Source organism: Nycticebus coucang, chromosome 7, assembly GCF_027406575.1.
Source record: "Nycticebus coucang isolate mNycCou1 chromosome 7, mNycCou1.pri, whole genome shotgun sequence".
Taxonomy (NCBI): Eukaryota; Metazoa; Chordata; class Mammalia; order Primates; family Lorisidae; genus Nycticebus; species Nycticebus coucang.
The window spans coordinates 43,363,306-43,384,206 of record NC_069786.1 but is presented as its reverse complement, the minus strand read 5'-3'; the positions used below and the strand labels follow the sequence as shown (position 1 = coordinate 43,384,206).

At 34.9% G+C, this 20,901-nt stretch overlaps 1 protein-coding gene across 3 annotated transcripts in view; it reads right to left on the bottom strand.

Annotated features, from left to right (window-relative positions):
• Window positions 1-20,901, bottom strand: part of MBD5 (methyl-CpG binding domain protein 5) — a 514,567-nt gene that overhangs the window by 35,408 nt on the left and 458,258 nt on the right. For 2 of the 3 annotated variants that reach the window (XM_053596447.1, XM_053596448.1), the window contains exons 9-11: window positions 17,333-19,468; window positions 3,238-4,263; window positions 1,352-1,560 (exon numbers count right to left, since the gene is read on the bottom strand). In XM_053596447.1, coding sequence (XP_053452422.1) covers window positions 1,352-1,560; window positions 3,238-4,263; window positions 17,333-19,468 — 3,371 coding nt within the window. The remainder of the gene's footprint in view (window positions 1-1,351; window positions 1,561-3,237; window positions 4,264-17,332; window positions 19,469-20,901) is intronic. The other variant, XM_053596449.1, reaches the window with a different exon arrangement.

Below are 20,901 nucleotides of genomic sequence, written 5' to 3'. Positions count from 1 at the left end.
AATTGCTAGGTAGATGAATATAATGTACATAACATATTTAACTATTTCCCTACTGATGGATACTTAAATGGTCCATAATTTTTGATGCTACAAATCATGTTGTAATGTCCTTCTTTCTTTCTTTCAGCATAAATAGGATTGTACTATAGTACTGTTCTGCAATACTATAGCAGTGGAGTCTTGAAGTCTTAATAGATCTTTTCATACCAGATTATATAAACCTACATGATCTTTTAAATTGCTAGGTAGATGAATATAATGTACATAACATATTTAACTATTTCCCTACTGATGGATACTTAAATGGTCCATAATTTTTGATGCTACAAATCATGTTGTAATGAACATTTCCATATGTGCCATTTTGTTTACAATCGAAGATTTCTCTAAAATAGATACACAAAAGTTGAACTTCGACTTAAATGGTATGTATAATTAAAGATTTGATATACTATCAATTTATCCTCCAAAAGGATTGGATCAGCATACAATCAGGCCAATGATAACCTGCGAGATTCCAGATTCCATTCCCCTACACCCTTCTCAACTGATGGGTCTCAATCTGATGGGCACATTGATGTTGTAATTTGTGTAATTCTGATTTTTCTTTTCCTATGTTTATGAATACTTTATCTTTCACTTTCTGTGTATTGAGTGTTCAAATCTATTACTCATTTTTCTAATTAATTTGTCTTTTTCTTCCTGATTTTTAGGAGTTATTATGTTATAAGAGATAATTATTTGTATTATGCAAGTATTTTCTGCCAAGATGTTATTTGTATTTAACTTTGTTTAGAATATCCTTGTCAAAGAAATTTAAAAATTTTATATATTCAATTCTGTTTCTTCTTCTCCTTTTGACCTCCTTGGTTTTGTGTTGTACTTATAAAGCTTTCTTTTCCCCAAAATTATTTTCAAAAACTTATATTTTCTTCTTATATTTGTTTAGTGTTACCATTCCCATCTAGCTCCTTAATCTACCAGGACCTTAGTCACTTTGAAGAACTAAAGAAAGCCCATGTGGCCAAAGCCAGGGGGAGAGTGGTGGGAGTTAGGCTAGAGAGGAAGGGCATGGGTGGGCATGTTAAGGATGTGAGTCTTAATTGTGAGAGCAATGAGAGATGATAAAAAAAGTTTAAGGATTTCACATTATTAGTTTTTACTAATAGCTCCAAAAGAATTACTGGGATACTTCAGATAAAATAAAATAACCTTTATGGAAAAAGACTGGAATGTTCAATACTCATGTTTGAGAACTAACAGTAAAGAGAGGTGAAACATCACATGACCTAACTACTCTCGCCCATCCCATTCCCCAAGTTAAATGTTTTGACCCAGGGGAGGAGAGTACCTGAAAGTTCTGAAACAGACAAGCCATGGGGTTATTGTTAGCTGGGCAAGGAATTGTGGACTGTCCTTGGAATGCCTGGAGATTCTGGTACCCCTGGAGAAGTTGTTGCTGTTGCTGATTTGGAGGAAACATCTGATTGTTGTTTAACAGCGACTGTAGATGAGTCAGTTGATGATTATTCAAAGTATTGTTTATTGATGACATATCACCTATAGTTTGAAAAACATAAAACATAAGTCAATAGGGTTCTTTGGAGATTCTATGCCTCTCTTTGTACCTGACAATTCCTGAAACAAAAACTAATAGCTAGACTTACTTGGGTAATTCTTTTCTTTTTTTCTCCTCAAAGTTTTACTAAGTGGTAAGGAAAGAGTAGCTTTATTATTTAGTTTTATCTTGCATAATTAGTTTTTTAGTTTTATTTTAGGGAAAGTCTACTTAGTCCTTACTTTACCCATTAACAAATCCTTATACTGTATATTGAACTCCAGTGTTACATGATTCCTTGAATCTATTTTTGTTAGAGCACCTAAAATTAAAGGTTGAAATAAATCCTAAAATGTTTTAGCAATCATATTTGACCAAATGATTAAAATGAGTGGACCTAATCAGGCTTTGTTTAGTCAATAAATATGACCAAATAAAATTAGAGATTTGGTTTAGAGATATGAATTTTGTTTTGGAGCATAAGGTTGGTCACCTAAAATGTAAATTGTGAAAAAAGCTAACAACCTAAAATAATTCATTGTCATAATCATTGCAAATAAATATTATATGATAGCAAGATTAATTAATAACTACATTTATATTCAAAATTCAAAACTGTCTTGAAGTTACTATGACATTATTTCCTAGACAATGTCATCAAAATTGTCCTCTAGGGTGGTGCCTATTGCTCAAAGGGGTAGGGCGCTGGCCCCATATGCTCGAGGTGGTGGGTTCAAACCCAGCCCAGGCCAAAAACTCCAAAAAAAAAAAAAAATTGGCCTCTAACTTCAAATATGTAAATCCAAAATGCTTTTTAGGTTATTTAACTACAGAGATTTCAATGCTAAATAAAATTAATTGTGGTATCCATATTATGAAGGTGTCCATAAAAACTACATATAAATTAAAAAATATATCTTTCACATATTGAAGATGCCCTTGACAAGATCATGTATATTCTATGTTTCCTTTTTGAACACCATTCCTGAACTTTATATTAAAGCTTCCTGCATCTATCAGTTAAATACCCTTAGCATTCCTTTCCATCTTTTTGTGACAGGATAATCCATAGGAAGGACTTTGTTTTTAAGACCAAGGTCTAAAAAATAATACTTTCTGAAGAAATCTAGCAGCAGCTAGAATAGCTGTCTTTTTCTTTAAACTCAGGCAAAGTTTAGCTTTGAAAGTTTTTACACCTTGTTTTTTGTTTTGCTGGACTAACATTGAGTTTTATTTATTTAGGGTCCACCTGGAAAACACTTTCATAAACTCTTTCCATCCACAGTGCAGCTGCTCATACTAACCCTGTGATGCCACACCAACTAAAATTCAAATACAAGTTATTTTTAAGATGTACCTGTGCTTTATTCTTTGAAAAATAAGACTACTTGGCTTAAGAGATTTCAGTTAGGTTAAGTTTTGGTGGCATCAGAATTAGAAGAGAAAGCAGATTAAAATGATATTTAGTATTTCTACAACAGGGGAAAAGGAGAAAGTCATTCTCATGTTTGTATCACTATGGTTGTATGTTGGTGTGGTTATATTTAGTTCCTTAAATAAGCTGTGACATAACAAAAACATTTTTAAAAATAGTGTGACAAAGTGGAGTTTTTAAAAAGGAGAAAATAGAATTAGAAAAACGTTTCTTTTGTAAAAATTTGTGAAAAAATTTAACTTACCAAGCAGACCTGTCCCCAGTAGAGGGTTAAGTAGCTGTGGCACCACAGAGTTACTGTTGAGTTTAGCTGGACCAGGTGTGTTCCCAGCATTATTAGATATATTCAGCAATGTTTCTGCCATTGACACCACTGCTGTCCCACCAAGTGTTGAGACAGTCAGTGCTGCCACTGCTGATGATGTAGTGGTTGTGGGAGTGGTTGCCTGGGAGGAGGTTGCTATGGAAACCTCTGGATGATTAGCGGTGTTGGCTGATGCCGAGTTCAGGACACCTCCCAACAGCTGGGGATTCAAGGCCATTAATCCTGAGGCCCCAGTGACAGCTGGGAGGAACAGGGGGTTAAAAGTAGTGTCACTGCCTGCAAAGCTTGGTAAAGGGTTCCCCAGGGGGCTGGTTAAAAGGGTCTCAGCTCGGCTGTTGTTTGACTGATTGCTTGGCAAATGGTCTGGTGGGGCTGTCATCTGTGTTAATGAGGGTAAAGGGGTATTTTGCTGTTGTAAAAGATCGGAGATGGTCAGATTGAAAGATGGCAGGGGAAGCATGGCAGCTGCTGGGGCTTGGTTCTGAAGCAAGGCTGCTAGGAGCTGAAAGTGAACAGGCTGCAATACCTGCCCATCCATGTCACTGGAGAGAAAAGCTAAAGCAGCGTTTACGCTCGGGTGGAGAAAACCTAAAGGGTGGAGGTTGATCTCAGACTTGCCTTCTCCTGCTGAAGGCTGGAGGATATTTAATAGATTCTGGTTTAGGAGATGCTGTTGATTCACTGGCAAAGAGATAGGTAGAGAACTGAGGAGGCTGGGGTTCAAGGGGTGTGGAAGATGGTTGTTTGAAGTGCTGTTGGATGGAAAATGAAGTGCGTGCTCCTGGCCAACAAAAGGAAAATCACTCCCAATGGGCAGCTGACTCTGCAGTGGGTTTCCAGGTGCGGTGGTAACTATGACGCCATCTTGAAGAACAGACGTTGTCTTTGTGATGGCAGGGTGGTTGGTGCCCGCTATGGATATGGAGGATGATGGTCCTGAACCTCCTAAAATGGAAAAAGAAAAAAACCCACCCAGTTATTAATCATGGGAATTAAGCAAGACCAGCCATTAAAATGCATTAAGACACATTTCAATTTATTTGGTATGTGGCACCTTCATTGACTGCAACTAAATTAATTGTAATCAGAGATGATTTGACATCTGTTAGTAGGACTTAAGTTTAAATTTATACTTCCTGACCTACTCAGAAAACAAATGTATTGAAGCAGTTCATGATATTAACAAATAGCTGTTGCTAACCACCAAAGAGCTTTTTTTCACAGCTAGACAAGGTGAAGATGGAAGAATCGGTGTTGTTCATTCAGTTGGGAAGATAAAAGTAACAAAATTTCATTTTTCAAAATAAATATTTTTTCATTTTTTAAAAAGCTTTGTCTTTATTTATAAAACTAGTACTTGCTTTCAGTGAACCCCCCCCACAGTATTAGAAGGCACATGAAAATATAAAGCAGAAAATAAAAAGTACTTATGGAGATAAATAACTATTAATATTTTAGTGTATAGTTTCTGGCTTTTCTTCATTGGCAGGTATATACATATGCATACATATACATTTATATATTAACAAATACACACATATTTACATATATATGTAAACAAAAATATAATCTTGCTATAATGCTATGTTGTAACTTTCTCCATTTATCAGTATATTGTGAATATCTTTCCATGTTAACTTATATATAGCTATAGAACCATTTTATAGTATTATGAATGGATCCACAGTCATGAATATTTTGCTTGTTTCCAATATTTTACTATGGTAAGCAACAATATAATAAACAGTTTTATTTTTTCTTTGCCAGTTTGCCTAACTGTCTTCTAGGGATAAATTCTTGAAAGTGAAATTCCATAGACAAACGGGTTTACATATATTGAAAGCTTTAAACAAATTTTGTCAAACTACCCTCCAGTGAAGTTGATTGATATGTTCTTAATTCACATTCTTATAAATAGTCTATGACAGTGCTCATTTCTCTCACCAATACTCTATTTTATCATTATTTTAACAATGAATAAAAATAATAATCTTTGCCATTCTGATTGTATATATTTTGGGCTTATGATTCCTTAAATTAGACTAGTCTGCACCCAGGTAGTATCCTTATTCTTGAAAGTCTTATACCAGAGACAATAATTCAGGGAATTTAATATTTGAAAACAGAAAACATTACTTATTTTCAACTGTATTAGTGGTTCTCAATACAAGCTACACAACAAAATTATCTGGAGACATTAAAGACAAAACCAAATGAATATCTGTCCCTAACCCAGACCAGTTAAAAACCCATCTCTTGGGATACAGCCTGAGCAATAGCATTATTTGAAATCACTCCAGTGACCCAGACACACAAGGGGTACATTCTATTGAAAAGGAACATACAACCACTTTTTGTAAAAAACTTCCTTAAAGAGATGCATTGTTTTATGTAATACATATATTTGATGTATGTTTCATTATTATAATAAGAATATGTATTTAGTTGGGTGTGGCGGCTCACGCTGTAATCCAAGCATTTTGGGAGGCCAAGACAGGAGGATCACTTGAAGCCAGGAGTTCGAGATCAGCTTGAACAACACAGTGAGATGTTGTCTCTACTAAAAATAGAAAAATTAGTTGGATGTGATGATGCGCAGGTGTAGTCCCAGCTACTCCGGAGGCTGAAGCAGGAGGATCCCTTCTACCTGGGAGTTTGAGGTTGCAGTGAGCTTTGCTGATGATACTGCACTCTAGCCTGGGCAACAAAGAGAGACCCTGACTCAAAAAAAAAAAAAAGTGTATGCATTTAATTTTATTTTAAAACAATAAACATGTATATGGTATAATGAACAGTAACAGTGTCACCGAAAATCTAAAATAATTCAAATACTCTCCTGCTATGCTATGCTATGCTATCACAACAAATTCACATTTGACCATGTTACCTTTGGGGCTTTATTCAAATACACAGAAATGTTTCCATAGTTGTAATAGTAGTACCAATATAATTTCATTTTCTTTTTGTCTTCACCTAATAGAAAAACACAAGAATTTTCCTTTTTGACATATAGACTTTGTATTTATAATTTTAACTATGTAGTATTGGTATTAATCATATTTATTGAACCATTCTGATAAAGTTTGGCATTTATATTTTGATTTTTTTGTTTATAAAACACAAGGATGAACATCCTTCTGTATATACTACTTTACCTTTGAATTTTTTCCTTAGAAAAAATTTCAACATGATTATTGTAAGGATCAAAAATAGGTAAATGAAAAGTTTGTATGTTTTTAAGTGTATGTAAATAAGAGGAGTTACCATTATTATCATTATTGACAATAGCAGTCATAGTAATGGTGCTATGGTAACAGTTAAGTATAAATCGGCACATCATCCAACACAACTTGCAGAATATCTCTATAGCAAGGATTTGTAATTCTTCCCAGCTGTCATGTCTGCTTTTTTTTTTTTTAAAGCTTTCAGCATTTCATTTAAAGAGATTAAAAAAAAAACCTCTCTCTGAAAATATGTAAATATTTATGAAATATTATCATTAAATAATGACTGTGTTCACAAAGAATAGGATAAGAAGACACCCAATGCTGAAGTATATGATACGGTATACAATTCTTTCAATATTAATTCAGATTCATTACAAAACAATCAACATGTTAAACATTTCATTGCTTCTTAAGTCTTCCTGCTATTTCCTTAAATAGGTACTGTGCAGTATTTGCCTTTGGAAATCATCTTTTTAAACGAGCTAATAAAGAGTCTTATTTACTAGTAATCACTATCTGTGGCAACTTTTCCTGTCTGCTAAATCATAATGAAATATTTAAACGTGGAGATCTCCGTTCCTATAAACATAGGCAAAGCATATTTTCACACTGTGGCATGACGCAGCCAGGCTTTGTAGAAGAAGGTTTTCCTTAGAGGTTATTATTTTTTGTCTTTAATTTACAACAGAGAAGTATACATATTTGTGATTCATGAAAGTATCCATTTTGGGATAACATTATTTTAACAGCTACACATCTAAATATTCTTGAGGAATTATACTAAATAATAGTATAGTTACTCTGGGTGTATTTTTCACTGACCAACGAGGAAGTGAAGAGTATCACAAGCTTCTTAAAAGTAATATGTAGATCAAGATGTATTTTTTATTTTCCCTAATTTTCAACAAACCTATACAACAAACAGATACACTGCTGGACAATAAGATAGAAATGTTGGTATAAATTTAAAATTAAAAAAAAAAACAAAAACAAACCCTGTTCTTTCCTGTAAGAACTCAGAATTCAGACAAAGTGATAAATATGGAAATCTCCCTGTCTTTCTTTTTCCTGTCTCAAATATATATTTATTGAGAGCTTATTATGAACTAGGGAATTTTAAAGCTCTTTTCATATACTGGCAAGTGTAACTGTAATGAAATATGCTAAGACCTATATACAGGTATATAACAAGGAGACAACTGTAAAACTCAAGATGTCAGGAAAAACTACAGAAGTGGTAACATTTGATAAGGGATTTGAGTGGTAAAAAGGAGATAAAAAAAGCTTCTAAGTAATTTTTTAAAGAAACAAAGTAATTTTTTAAAGAGGCAAGGAGATAATAAAGTGGATGAAAGACAATGAAGAGTCTTATGTTTCCCCGAAACAATGAAATATGACTGAAAAATACTGTGACCTGTTTTCCTATCCCCACCTCCCCCTAGTCATGGTCTAACCTGCTACATTAGACATTCAATAAAGAAATTTGGAATTATCTTTCTAAACCATTAAAGGCAAGAATCATCTCTTATTCCCTTTGTTTCCAAGATTGGACAGTCTCTGACACATGGTTGGCGTTCAGAAAATGTTGACTGGTTGAATGAATGTATTTAAAAGATGATAAAACTTGCACTCAACTTTGAGAGGTCAGATAATTGATGCTGTGTGTGGGTATTTATGTGAAGAAACAGAAAACTAACTCTATTGTATTGGTCCAATGCCAGGAGATAAGGGACATGGTAAAGGAGATGGCTGGAAGATGACAAGTTACCTCAGAAGGCTTCTATATATTCCAAGACATTAAGTCACCTCACAGAAGTACCCCAAAGTACTCTTGAGTTCTTAAAGTCACCATTAATGCCCACGGTTATTCAAAGTAGACCTGAATTTGTATAGCTGAAGGGAAATTTGGAGATTTTTAATTTCTGAACCAATTGGTCTTGAAAAAGCACTATCTGGAGAACCAATTTTGTTTGTCTGCATAAAATCTTTATGGTCTGTTGAAGCCTGTGGGGGAAAATTGTTTTGCTAAAGCTGCTTTGTTTTTACAGACAAGATGTTTTGTGCTTAATGGAATAAAAAGGAGTTGCAGAGTTTTTAAAAAAGTAAATTATTGACTAGGTGTTCAATGGTTAAATAACCAAAAAGCAGCTAAGAGTTTGGAACAAGTTAGCAAACTGGAGAAGTACTTTCATTGGAAAAAAAGATTATGTCACACCAGCCAGCAGCACCATCAACTGGCATAATTTTTTTTTTTTCTCATTATCTGTTGCTTTTAAAGAGCAAGAAAAGAGATTGGAAAGCTACACAGGTAAACTTAGCTGGTGTAAAATCACATGCCTAGATACGCAGAGATTGGGGTTGAGGAAATGACAGCGGCAGTTTGCCTAGTGGGGCAGATCTCTAGACATGAACACTACTCTGCACACACCTAAAATTTATGTGTATACATACGTGTGTACATAAAATAGTATCAGTAAATTTTTTAAGGATATTTTCCTAATTTTATAAATTCAATTCCTGAGATGTTTTATCTGTCCCATTTTTAAAAATCGCTTTTCAAAACAAAGATAATGTCTACTTCTTTAAATGTATTTCTCTTCTTCCTGGTCATCATGTCATTGTTTATATTGTACTAAACTCTTATATGGCTGGCTCTTAAATATTAATAATAACATTACACATGTCTTTGTATGTGTACAAGACAGGGCATAAAGTTCATACCAAGAAGACCAATAAGGTGTTTTACAGTTTGATCTATATCTCCAATTCTGAATAAACTTTTTCTAAACTGCTATGCCTAAATACTGATTTTTATCCAAAAATATAAAAAATCTAAGAAATGAGTCATGTAGAAGATATTCTTTCACCATTTGACCTTTATCATTTGCTTTGGTAAGTGTACTTTCATAGTCAATGGTAACCCTTCATAAAAATGAATGCTTTTGGAAATAAGAGAAAATATCATGGCCTAATAAGTCTAAGAAATAATAACTCACTTTTCAATCCCACTGAAATAGTGAAATTTTCTCCTCTACATCTAAAATATGGATTTTTTAATAACAATGATAATGTATTGAAAAATAACTTTTATATAACTAAATCTTCCCCAAAGATTTTATTTTCTCAAGCCTTAGTACCAGGGCATGGTAAAGTATTTCCACACAAAAAAATAGCACATCTCCTTCTTTGTGCTTTGGATTCTGATGTGAATTGCTGACATTCTTTTATCAGCAACAGGAAGAAGGCCCAGGGGCCTACTGGATATTTTGTTCTCCAAAAGTAGGGGAAGGAGAGGCTCAAAACCAAAGCATTCAGGGGACGGTGGAGAAGACAAGGAAGGGAGAAATGCCAGTACCTGAGGAAATGCTCTCCTCTCTCAACAGGGTCAAGCTGCACAGCAGGAAAGAACAGCGGAAGGGATGCAGCACCAATCTTGGAACATGATGTCTGCATGGTTAGGACCGAATCAAAGCCAGTCTTTTTAGTCTCGTGGTGGTAATGGAGTCAGAGAAAAGAAGGTTCTTTTAAAAAAAAATTTGCTAGGATTATGTTTTGTTTCCTTTCTTAATACATGGAATTACTTTGAAAAATGCTAGAATTAATTTTAAAATGCTTGAAATTTCTCAGTTTACTCAAGTAACAGGGTTTTTGTTTCCGCCTTAAAGAAAAACTGCTTCTTTTATTTTTTCTTAATATTTATTATGAGGAAAAAGATGTTGAGAAAGAGTATAACTCTTTTGCTTGGTAGAATTTCTGTTCTCTGAATATGTACTAGAGTGCAAAATAGTTAAATGCAATCAGAAATTTCATCTCATTTTGTTTAATGAGTAGAGCAAACTGAGTTTCTAGATCATTAATATGGTTAACTTTGTATCCTATCGTACCTTGTTTTATTTTCAGTGCTAAGACAGTCCATAGCACATTCTACGTGCTCAGTAAATATTTGCTGAATCAATTACCTCATGAATATTCTCAAAAGGCACTGAGACTTATTAGTGGGCTGCAAAATCAATTTAGCATGCCCAAACCAGTACTTTTGGATAAATGCAATAGAACAGAAGAGAAAATGTAAAGAACTAGGGTGTTATTTTGTAGGAACTCTCGTTTGTTAGCTTATATGTGAATGCTAGGTCAGGATTTTCTAGAGCAGTGGTTCTCAACCTTCCTAAACCTGCAATGTATTTTCATTGTTAAAAAGGGGTCTTGACCCACAGGTTGAGAACCGCTGTTCTAAAGGGTGATAAAATTATTTCAGTGGGTCATGACTGTCATTAGCAAAAAAGCAGAAATACAATAAGACAGAATACAATAGAATAGGATCAAAAATATCAGAGGACATTACATGTAATAAGTAATTTCTCATGAAACCCTTGTTATACATTAAAAATATATGCACAGTGGATTGTAATGCAAGTTAATTTCCTACTCTGGGAAGTAAAAAAAAGTTGAAAAACATTCTAGGATCAGGCCTCTGCTTTCTTTAATGGTCTATTTAGCTGTGCTGCAGGGAGCTTATTTATCAGACCATTCTGTGAAAGGGGTGCCCTTGGAGTTGCTGTTTTGAGCCTTTGCTTTAGAATCTATGTGATTAATATACTCTCTCTTACACCTGTACCCCACAGTCTTGTGCAGATATTTTAGAGTTCCCAGACTAGTTCCAACCCCAGGAATAACTCAGCAACTCCTTTAGACTTCTGTTGTCTAGATCTATTTTTCATTTTTAAAAAGGTAAGTTGTTAACTTTGGATTTGCACAAAGTATAATACTTAGAAAATAATTTTTACTCTCTGCTTGGCTGGTGTTAATATTGTTTGATATAAGTTCCTAGAAAGTAAGAACTTTATTTATGATTAGAATTACTTAGTATTACATGCATGTGAAAATGAAATACATTTTGATGACATCATAGGCATATTTTTTATGCATCAAGTTTTTGTAGAGTTTAACATTCCTCCCTAGAATCTGGGTATTTTTTGAAATTGCTTAGATGATTTTGGACCACTTGATTTCAGTAAATAATAACTTAAGCATCTCTTAGAGAACTGAAGGATTTCTAGTGGCTTTATAAGTGAACTTTATGTATTGCAATGGAATAAAATTCTCCCAATTTGTACACTGGGACAATTTATTTGTTGAAAAGTACAAAATAGATCATTGAATCAGCAAACAGCACACTACTTTAAGTTTTGCTATCACCTTCAATTACACAAACTCAATGTCTAAAGTCAAACATTTTTAACTCCTTCTATATACAAGAAAACATTAAACCTGAAGTATGTAAACAAAGTAGTGTAACCCCTGATATTAGGAAACCTTAAACAGCAAGACATTGTCTGTGGTAATAACATCTTACAGCAAAGAAGAAATGGCTCATTTTGCAAAAATTTAACCAAAATAATCAACATAGTTTTTTTTTTTATCACACAATCCAGAATTTAATATAGTTTGGTTAAAAAACAAAAGCAGAGGGTGATTTTTAACCTATAAGCGTTGCATATCAGATGGGGAATAAAAGTAGGCATTTAAAAATTTGGGTGGAAATACTATCAATAGCAACTTTTATTTATTCAGTCACAACCTTCAATGAATTTCTATCTCTTTCTTCAGTCTACATTAGTCTATACAACTCTAGAAGACTATTTCCACATAAACCTCCCATACCTGGGAGGACTAACATATATAATACAAACCGCTCTTGAGTATTTTTGTCTCCTAATCTTTCTGCCCCTGTAGCCTTATCTAGAGAATGTAGAGACGAAAACTCCCTTTTTTCTTTTACTGGCACGTTCTGAGAATAAATGAACACAGAACAAAAAACCAAACTCATTACTCTGTAGTCTTATGCCCTAAGTGTTCTTCTCTGGTTTCACTATTTCATTGTCTTACACCCACCATATGAATGGCTGTCCTGAGTTTCAATAAAATGTAATACATTTGTGCTCAAAGAAAACTTTCTTTTGCAGAGTTTAAAAAACATGAATATAAAAATACTCACGAACATTTATTTATTTGTAGGTTTATATTCTTGTTATGTATATTTTTAAGAGTTAAGGCAAACAAACATTTGAATTATTTTTTCTTCTGGTGCAAATCCACATTTGCCCCCTCAGATGATTAATTTTCAAGTGTTTAGAAGAGTAGATTAAAATGCTTTTTATTTAAAAAAAATAGGAGAATGTAACAATGATTTTAAACTGAAAAAGTTATGCTGTATTTATTGACTTTATCATATTGGAAGAAAGTAGGATTGTTAATAAGTATGTTAGTGGAATAATCTCAATCTTTTTTCTTCTTTAAAAATTGTGAAAAACCATGGAAGGGATAGGTTGTTGTACGGATACTGACAAGGCTAAGCCCTCTGCAGATACCCAGGTTACTGGCATATGTGTGCACTAGCCTAAGGAGGTATGGGTTTTTTGAAGTATGCCAGTCAAGGGCACTTAATTTGGATTCCTTCCTAAACCTCAGCACACTATAAGACATGTGCTAGAACCATGTCATATGCTGAAATTTGCCTCTCTTTAAAACCTGTACTTTGGGAGGCTGAGATGGAAGAATTCCTAAGGAGTCTAAGAGTAGCTGGGGCGATATAGTGACACTCTATCTCTATAGAAAATTAAAAAAAATTAGCTGGGCACGGTGGCATGTGTCTATAGTTCCAGCTACTCACAAGGCTGAGGTGGGAGGGCTGCTTGAACCCAGGAGTTCTAGGTTGCAGTGAGCTTTGGTCACGCCACTGCACTTGAGCCTGGAACAGAGTGAGACCCTGTCTCTAACAAAAAGAAACAAACACTCGCCCCCGACCCTGAAAGTTGCTTTAAATGTATACTACTAGTGGATTTCCAAAACACACAAGCATTTAATAGTTTGAATGTTTAGACCGAAAATCAAGAACTTAAAATGGTTGCCAGATCTGCCAAAGATTTCCTTTAAAACTTGAAGAATGCAGTTTCTAAATCTGTTACATGTAAATATTAAACTTTACTTGTGATTTGATATTCAAGAAGCCAATAGAAACCTGTGAACTTTACAAAGTAAAGCATATAGACGATTTAGTGGAAACGCAATTTGAAAACACCAAATACAGAGGGTGCCAACAAAAAGTATGCAAATTTTAAGAAAGGAAAAAACTGTATTAAAATTATAATGCTCAATATACACCAATAACAATATAATACTCAATATACACCAGATGAATATAAGTCACACTGAGCATTTCTTATAATTGCAGAAATCAAACATGATTTGAGTTTTAGAAATTTAATTGTTTTTTCCTTTCTTTAAATGTGTATACATTTTTCTGTACCCTCTGTAAAATTAATAAAGCCCTGTATATTCTTAAGTTTTAGAAATGTTTTCTAAGTATTTCACATCTTTTATCTGATGTTAATCTTTGCCTCCAATTCCCGTATTCGAGTTGTAGTGTGTTTTAAATGTGTTCCTTAGATTTCACAAATAGGTCTTGAAATCAATATTTGGATTTTTTTTTTTTTTTGTGTGTGTGTGTGTTTTGGCAGGGGCTGGGTTTGAACCCGCCACCTCCGGCATATGGGACCGGCGCCCTACTCCTTGAGCCACAGGCACCGCCCCGGATTGTTTTAAGTAAAAAAAACTCTCTTTAAAAAACTTTTGAAAAATTACCAATTAAACGTTTCCAGAGCAAGTTATTTCTTGTCTTAATTAATGTCTTAATGTAGTATTTTTAAACTTCTGCGTGAGTGGAAAAAGGCACTGGATGGTGCAGGGAGTCGCCTGACTTGTGTTTAGGGTCTGATACCACAGAGTGGAGTTGGCCATGTTACCTGCTGGTCTTGTTCACCCTCACCAGGCTCCTGTGCTTGGAATGGCCTGACTAGCATCTACACAGTCCTCTCTTTCAAAGGTCTATTGCTTTGTCATTCACCAGCAAATGCCTTCTTATCTGAGAAACGGAGGTGACAATTCATTAAAAGAAAGGTCACCAAATGTGACTTACAAATAAGGGGCGGTTCTCTTGATATTTTGGACATTTCATCTTCATTGACATAGCCATTCTAATCATTCTACGCTATGATATCAGAGTCCTAAGAGACAAGGTGAAACTCACTCTCATCTAAAAGTATACCCAAAAATTTACAAATGAGGCTGCTAACATGCATTAATGTGCTTTAATTTGCTATCTTTTGAATATTTTAAGAGATTCTGAAAGACAAAACGACACTTTAGATCAAAAACTTGTGCAGCTGGGAAGAAAATGGATCTTAGAATCAGATGAACCTGAGTTCAAATCCTGATTTAGTTACGTATGATCCTGGACAGTTATGTAAGTTTTCTAAGGCTCAGTTTCCTAACTTGTAAAATGAGACAATAGTATTTTATACTTTGGAAAATTGCACATGCTAGAAATAACATAGGTAAATCACGTGGAACATAATAGTTACTTGATGATAGCTATAAACAATATTTGAAGAATAAAATGTGTTATTATTCTAATATCTTACTGGTATGATAGGAGTAAATAGCAATACTCTTCCAGGGACAGGAGTGACTGTTATCTAGTGTATCATTCAGAAAGCCCAGCCTTGGCACTCAATGATTATTTGATGAATGAATAATTGTCAGTGTAAATAGATATGTAGGCTAGGCAATTACAATGATATATTCAGTTAACATAGTTTGCTATACAGCAAAAAGAGACATGGCCTTAGAAACTGCTTCAATGTTTAGCTCATCAAAAATGTTACATTAGTTAATCAACCCATTTTCATAACCAGCTGCACATCAGACCTATGCACATTAATTAGTACTTAATTTTTTATTAGGTTTAATATTTAAAAAATTCTTATTTAAATTTTCATTAAGCATATGCTTACTGCTAGCTTACACTGATTGGTCACATCCATATCATTAGTAGACCTTTATTCTTGTCCCTTTTGGCTATTTATATGGTTATACTTTTCTTTTCTCTTATTAATAAATTTTTAACCTGTGTGCTTTGACACCCCCCAACAGTAGCAATACAGGTCAGATGTTATACATAGATACATGCAACAAGAAAATAAATGACCAAGTCCAAGACTACAGGAAATAAGTCTAAACTTGACCACTGGAAGAAATAAAAGTATAAATAAATGTTAGTCTTTTCCATTACAGATGAATTGAAATACATCAATAAAATACATACACTTTGTATATATGAACTTAGACCTGAAGTGAAGTAAATTGAGGTAAGAGGTATCAAATTATATAACACAATGAGACTAACAATGTCTCATCAAAATGAATGAAGCTATGCTCAATAAATATGGTATATTTTTAAATAGTTATAGGCTTTGTGTAACTTTAATCTGCTAAATGAATAAGACTAAATTTTCATTCATGTGAAATTACCTAAAAAGGAATATAAGTCAGTGAAAAGTTGGAAGACCTTTCTGGGATAAAGTATCCTGTCAAATACATAAAAAATAAAGTTTCATGATATTCTTTAAGAATATTAAGAAGGCACTAATCATTACAAATATCTTCTAAATGTTATGTTCTTTTAACACAAGAGGTCACTGAACAGTTCTTCATTAAATACTGACATCAAAATGTAACATATAACACAAGATAAGAAGAATATAAGGTGTAAGTGGCAACACGAGGAGAGAAGACACTTGATTTTTACTATCAGCAACAAAGACATGCAGGTTGTGATGCTCTTCCAGCTGGTGTTACACATATACCTTCACTTTTTAGTAAAAGCCTCAGCAGTTTGCTCATTTCCAGCATTAATCGGTTTTTTAAAATATGCTGTTTTCATAGTTGAATAATAATAACTTTAATGTCACCTTTTATTTCCTCCCTGTCATTTCCCACAAATCATTACTGTTGGGTTTCGAGTATTTTCTGTAAAGTTTTCATGGTCAAATTGCTGGATGTCTCAATGTATTTCTGTCCTAAGTGCTTCTGTACAGTTTTTATACAATTTCTGGGGACTCTATTGCACAAAACACAGATCTTTTTCCAAGACATCTACTTTTAAATAAATCTGTCTCCTTCATTATTAGTGGATGAAGAGATACAATAAATTTGGGTTAAAAACCTATTGTCAATGGTAGTTCTACAAGAAAATCATAAAACAATTTCAAGATTAAAAATTCTGGAAATCAGGTTTTCAAGCCTTTTTTATTAGAAAATTTAAATTATTCCTTTTTTTTTTTTTTAAAGGGAGTAGCCAATATCCATTTTTTTAATTTTCTCAAACAAGTAATAATAAAGGATAGCAAACTAGGATAAGAAAACACATGAAAAGACAGCTTTCTACTTTGCACAACTTCTAGTTACCTTTTCCTATTCATTCACCTATTTCTGTTCAGCAGCAAGAAAAGAATATATGCATTTATTTTTGCCTTTTTTGGGTTTTCCAAGATGAGCTTCATTTACCTGACTACAAACAAAAGCTAGGGAAACGGCTTTTATACTGGCATAAGCCAAGGACACGTCTCATGAACCAGGAAACCCTGCCTTCCATGGCTTCGTTTGCAGTTTAGAGTCCGATAGTTATACAATGGGAGGTCGAACAATATTCAAAATGACACAGATTGACAACAAATAATGGAAACACATGGAATCCTTTTAGCTGTTATTCTTTCCAAAAGACAAATCCCTAGCATTCTGTAAATAAAATTATAAATACTAAAGTAAAGAAGAGAATTTCACAATGGGGAAAAGGATCATTTCTTATCATAATAAATATTTTGGTACAAATTTTTAAAAAAGTAGAAAAGTTTAGTACCTTTGGGTACTTTTTTCTAATAAAACCATACCTGCTTCAGAACTTGTTTGATTATAGCTGCTAACAATGCTGTTTGGTATCACTGGAGTGGAGGACGTTGAGATTCTTGACTGAGGTGGATTGGGATGTAATGAATTTCCTAAAGCCATGCCCGACTGACTGAGCATCCCACAGTTCCCGCTAGCCTGAATCTGATTTATTAAACCTGCAAGATGGTGGTTGGGGACTGGGCTGTTACTGTGAACAAAGTTAGTGTTTGCACTGTGGCAGTGCACGGCTTCCCCTCTTAAAGGTATGTTCTGTGTCAGTGAATTCTGAAGAACACTGGCGTTCATACTGGGATCTGTAAAATGCAGCTGGTTAGCAGAGCAAGGCAAAGCCGTATTTGAGCCCCCACAACCCGGGGTACTATTGCTACTCAAGTGAGAGCTTTGACAACTCATAGACTGTAGTAACTGAGACATTGAACTGATGGGGAATGAACCCTGACCCTGCTTCCTTAGCAAGTCGGGTCCAGGTTTAGGAACTGCAGAACTATCCATTTGAGACTGTCTGAGCAAACCCAACACTGTGGTAGGTGGCTGTTTTCTTTTCCGCAATGAGTCTTTTTGCTGAGACATCAGCTTATCTCTTAGTGCTGCTCGACCACTTTGCCCTTCACCTGATGGGAGAAGCATGTTGGCTGTAGGAGGGAACATGGTGTTTAAAGTGCTATGTCCTTCAGTGTTGCCACTGCCGGCAACAGCTCCAGAATTGCTACTGCTGCTACTGTTGTTACCAGCAAGTTTGTTTTGATTTGCTAGCTGTGCTTTGGCTGCTGCTGAGAGTAAACTACTTGCTGGAAAGGAGGCAGCATTGTGCTGGTTCAAGATTTGATTTAAAGGCATTCCCAGCAAACCAGGCTGACTCTTTACAGAACCACTTCCGGCAGATGCAGTAGGAAAAGCTGCACTGCTTGGGGTATTTAGTATATTATTCATTCCAGCAATTAACGAGTTAGGGATATCCTTGTACTGATGATGTCCATCGGACTTGGTAGAAGGGCTTGATGGCACTGATGGCCTTGGGGACCCTATTGTTGACCTTGGTGACCTGGGTGGAACCTTAATACCACTACAAGTGGCCTGGGGTCCTATAGGTGGCATCATAAAGTTCCCATGATCTGATGATGTGGAAGATGAGCGTGATCTTTGGGGCGATGCCTCAATCCTTCCAATTCCAGTCCCCATCATGTGCACTGGGGATGTCACTGGAGAAGGGGATAGGGAGGTTGAAGCTGAATGCTGTACTCTTTGTACATGACTCCCATGATTCATGTGACCAGGTTTTACGGTTGGCAAAGGGAGATTACTTGGCAAAGGAACAACAGCAGGAGGCATGCTTACATTCATCACAGGTACCTGAGAGTGGACATTTGAATGGAAACTGGTTGGATTAATGATAACAGGGTTTTGATTCACTGGTTTACTAGGAATAGGGTCAAGAATGCCAAGTGGATCTTTCTCAGATGTTAATGGCTTTTTCTGAAGAGCACAAGAAGGTGGAGGAAGGGGAGGTGGGCCTTGGGGTGGTTTGTGGTGGAACATTGCTCGTGGTATTTCCATATTAGTTGAAAAATTACACATTGGTTTTTTCATTACTGGACTCTTTGTAGTCAAGGTTGGGGAAAGAGGTATATTAGTCCTTCCAGCCATTGCACAGGACGACTGTACAGGAGAACCGTGTAGCATTACTGAAGGTGGAGAAAGAGGAGTCCTATTCAGGTGAATAGGACTAGAATTGGGAGCTCCATGAAAACCAGGATTATTTCTTGTGAAAACATCAGGACTTCCAAGTGGGTCAGTCCTTGGAGAGATTGAACCATCCCCATAAATCTGGGAACCTGATGATGCTGGGCTAGGCAGGCCTCCATGGCTGCCACGAAATGGAGATTTCTGTCCGTGTTCACTGCTGCCCAATCTCTGCCGGGGGTAGATGGGGTGGAGTTCTTGTTGTTGGCTTACAGGCAATTCTTGTACACATAGCCTTCCCATGGCATTTGACGATCCAATCATTAACTTGAAAGGATTCTTACATTCAGGCATTACAGAATTTGTAATTCCTTCATGAGACTTATTTTTTATGGATCTTGGAGTTGCTGCCCGTGAAGGTACTACTGGAGTTGCATCTGATATGAAAGAGAAAAAAAGAATTCTGTTAATAATTTCAATTCTTTGATGTTGGGAAGGAGGAAAGAAAAGGGAGAAATCAGGAAGAGAGAGAGAGGAATGGCATCTGGAAACAGAAATTTGCAATAAATGCTGTGATTCTATGCAATTAAAAAAATTCTGCATGCTATATTACACTTTGGTTTTAAAAATGCATGTTATTCTCTGTTAGTTGATCAGTGGTTCTCAGTAACTACTCAGTCTGCTATTTACTTCTTCTTTTTTTTTTTTTTATTGTCGGGGATTCATTGAGGGTACAATAAGCCAGGTTACACTGATTGCATTTGTTAGGTAAAGTTCCTCTTGCAATCATGTCCTGCCCCTGCTATTTACTTCTTATCTGTTGAAAAAGCATGAGCATCTAAACCTGCACATAATGACATTAGACATTCTAATAATATTTAGAATATGTACAATCAAGACTGGCAGCCCAGATGAAAATGGTGATGTTACTATGTTGGATTTGAAAATCTTAAGAATACACTCAAGAATGAAAATCGTAATCTGTGTGTGGCATAATATTTTCTTGGGTAACTTAAATGAATTGCCATTTACCCCAGAAAAATGTTTCTGTTACCTTCTGAAACTTTCTCAGTAGCTAGTAATATTTCCTTATCCCAACATTTTCACTGTGAGAGTCAGAATCTTAATTTTTGCAAATTAAATGAATGGGATTCCCAAACTTTTGTAAGTGGAATGATAACAAGAATAAATGCAGTGACATTACAGTCGTGTTTAGCTCCACATCATGTCTTTAATACTGTAATCTTTGTATAATTACTGTAATATTGTAATCTTTGTCTTTAATTAATCAGTATTATTTAAAAAAAACCCCGTAGTTAACTTAGGTACAAGATTGCAATTCTTTTACTGTAATAGAATTCTCATGTAAAATTTAGTAGGAGTGCTAAAATCTTTGGCATTGCATTCCACTTCAGTATTCTCTTTATACATGAGTGCGTTTCTCACTGTCTGGCTTTTTGGAATCTCTTCAGTTCTTTTGGAGATGAGAGAGAAAATAGCCAACAAAAGCAAGCTGGCTCATCATACAGAATATCTGTTCTATCATGTCGGAATTTTAGGTTTAAGTTTTTTAACCCCAAAGGATGTTTAAGTATTTTATAAAGTTGTGCCCTCTAAAACAGAGATGGCAAAAAAAATACTTGATGAGAGCAGCACCTTCCATACCATCCATATGCCATGCCTATTTTGAGACTTATATAAGCAAGTATAGGCACATGCGTTTGCAATGAGAGGTATACTTATTTAAGTGGATAATGACACATTTAAAAGATAAATATATTTCTCCTATCTGCTAGATAGTAGATAGGTAAAATTATACCACAACAATTTTGAGGATAGTCGTCAACCTGGAGTGCATAGAAGTCTACCT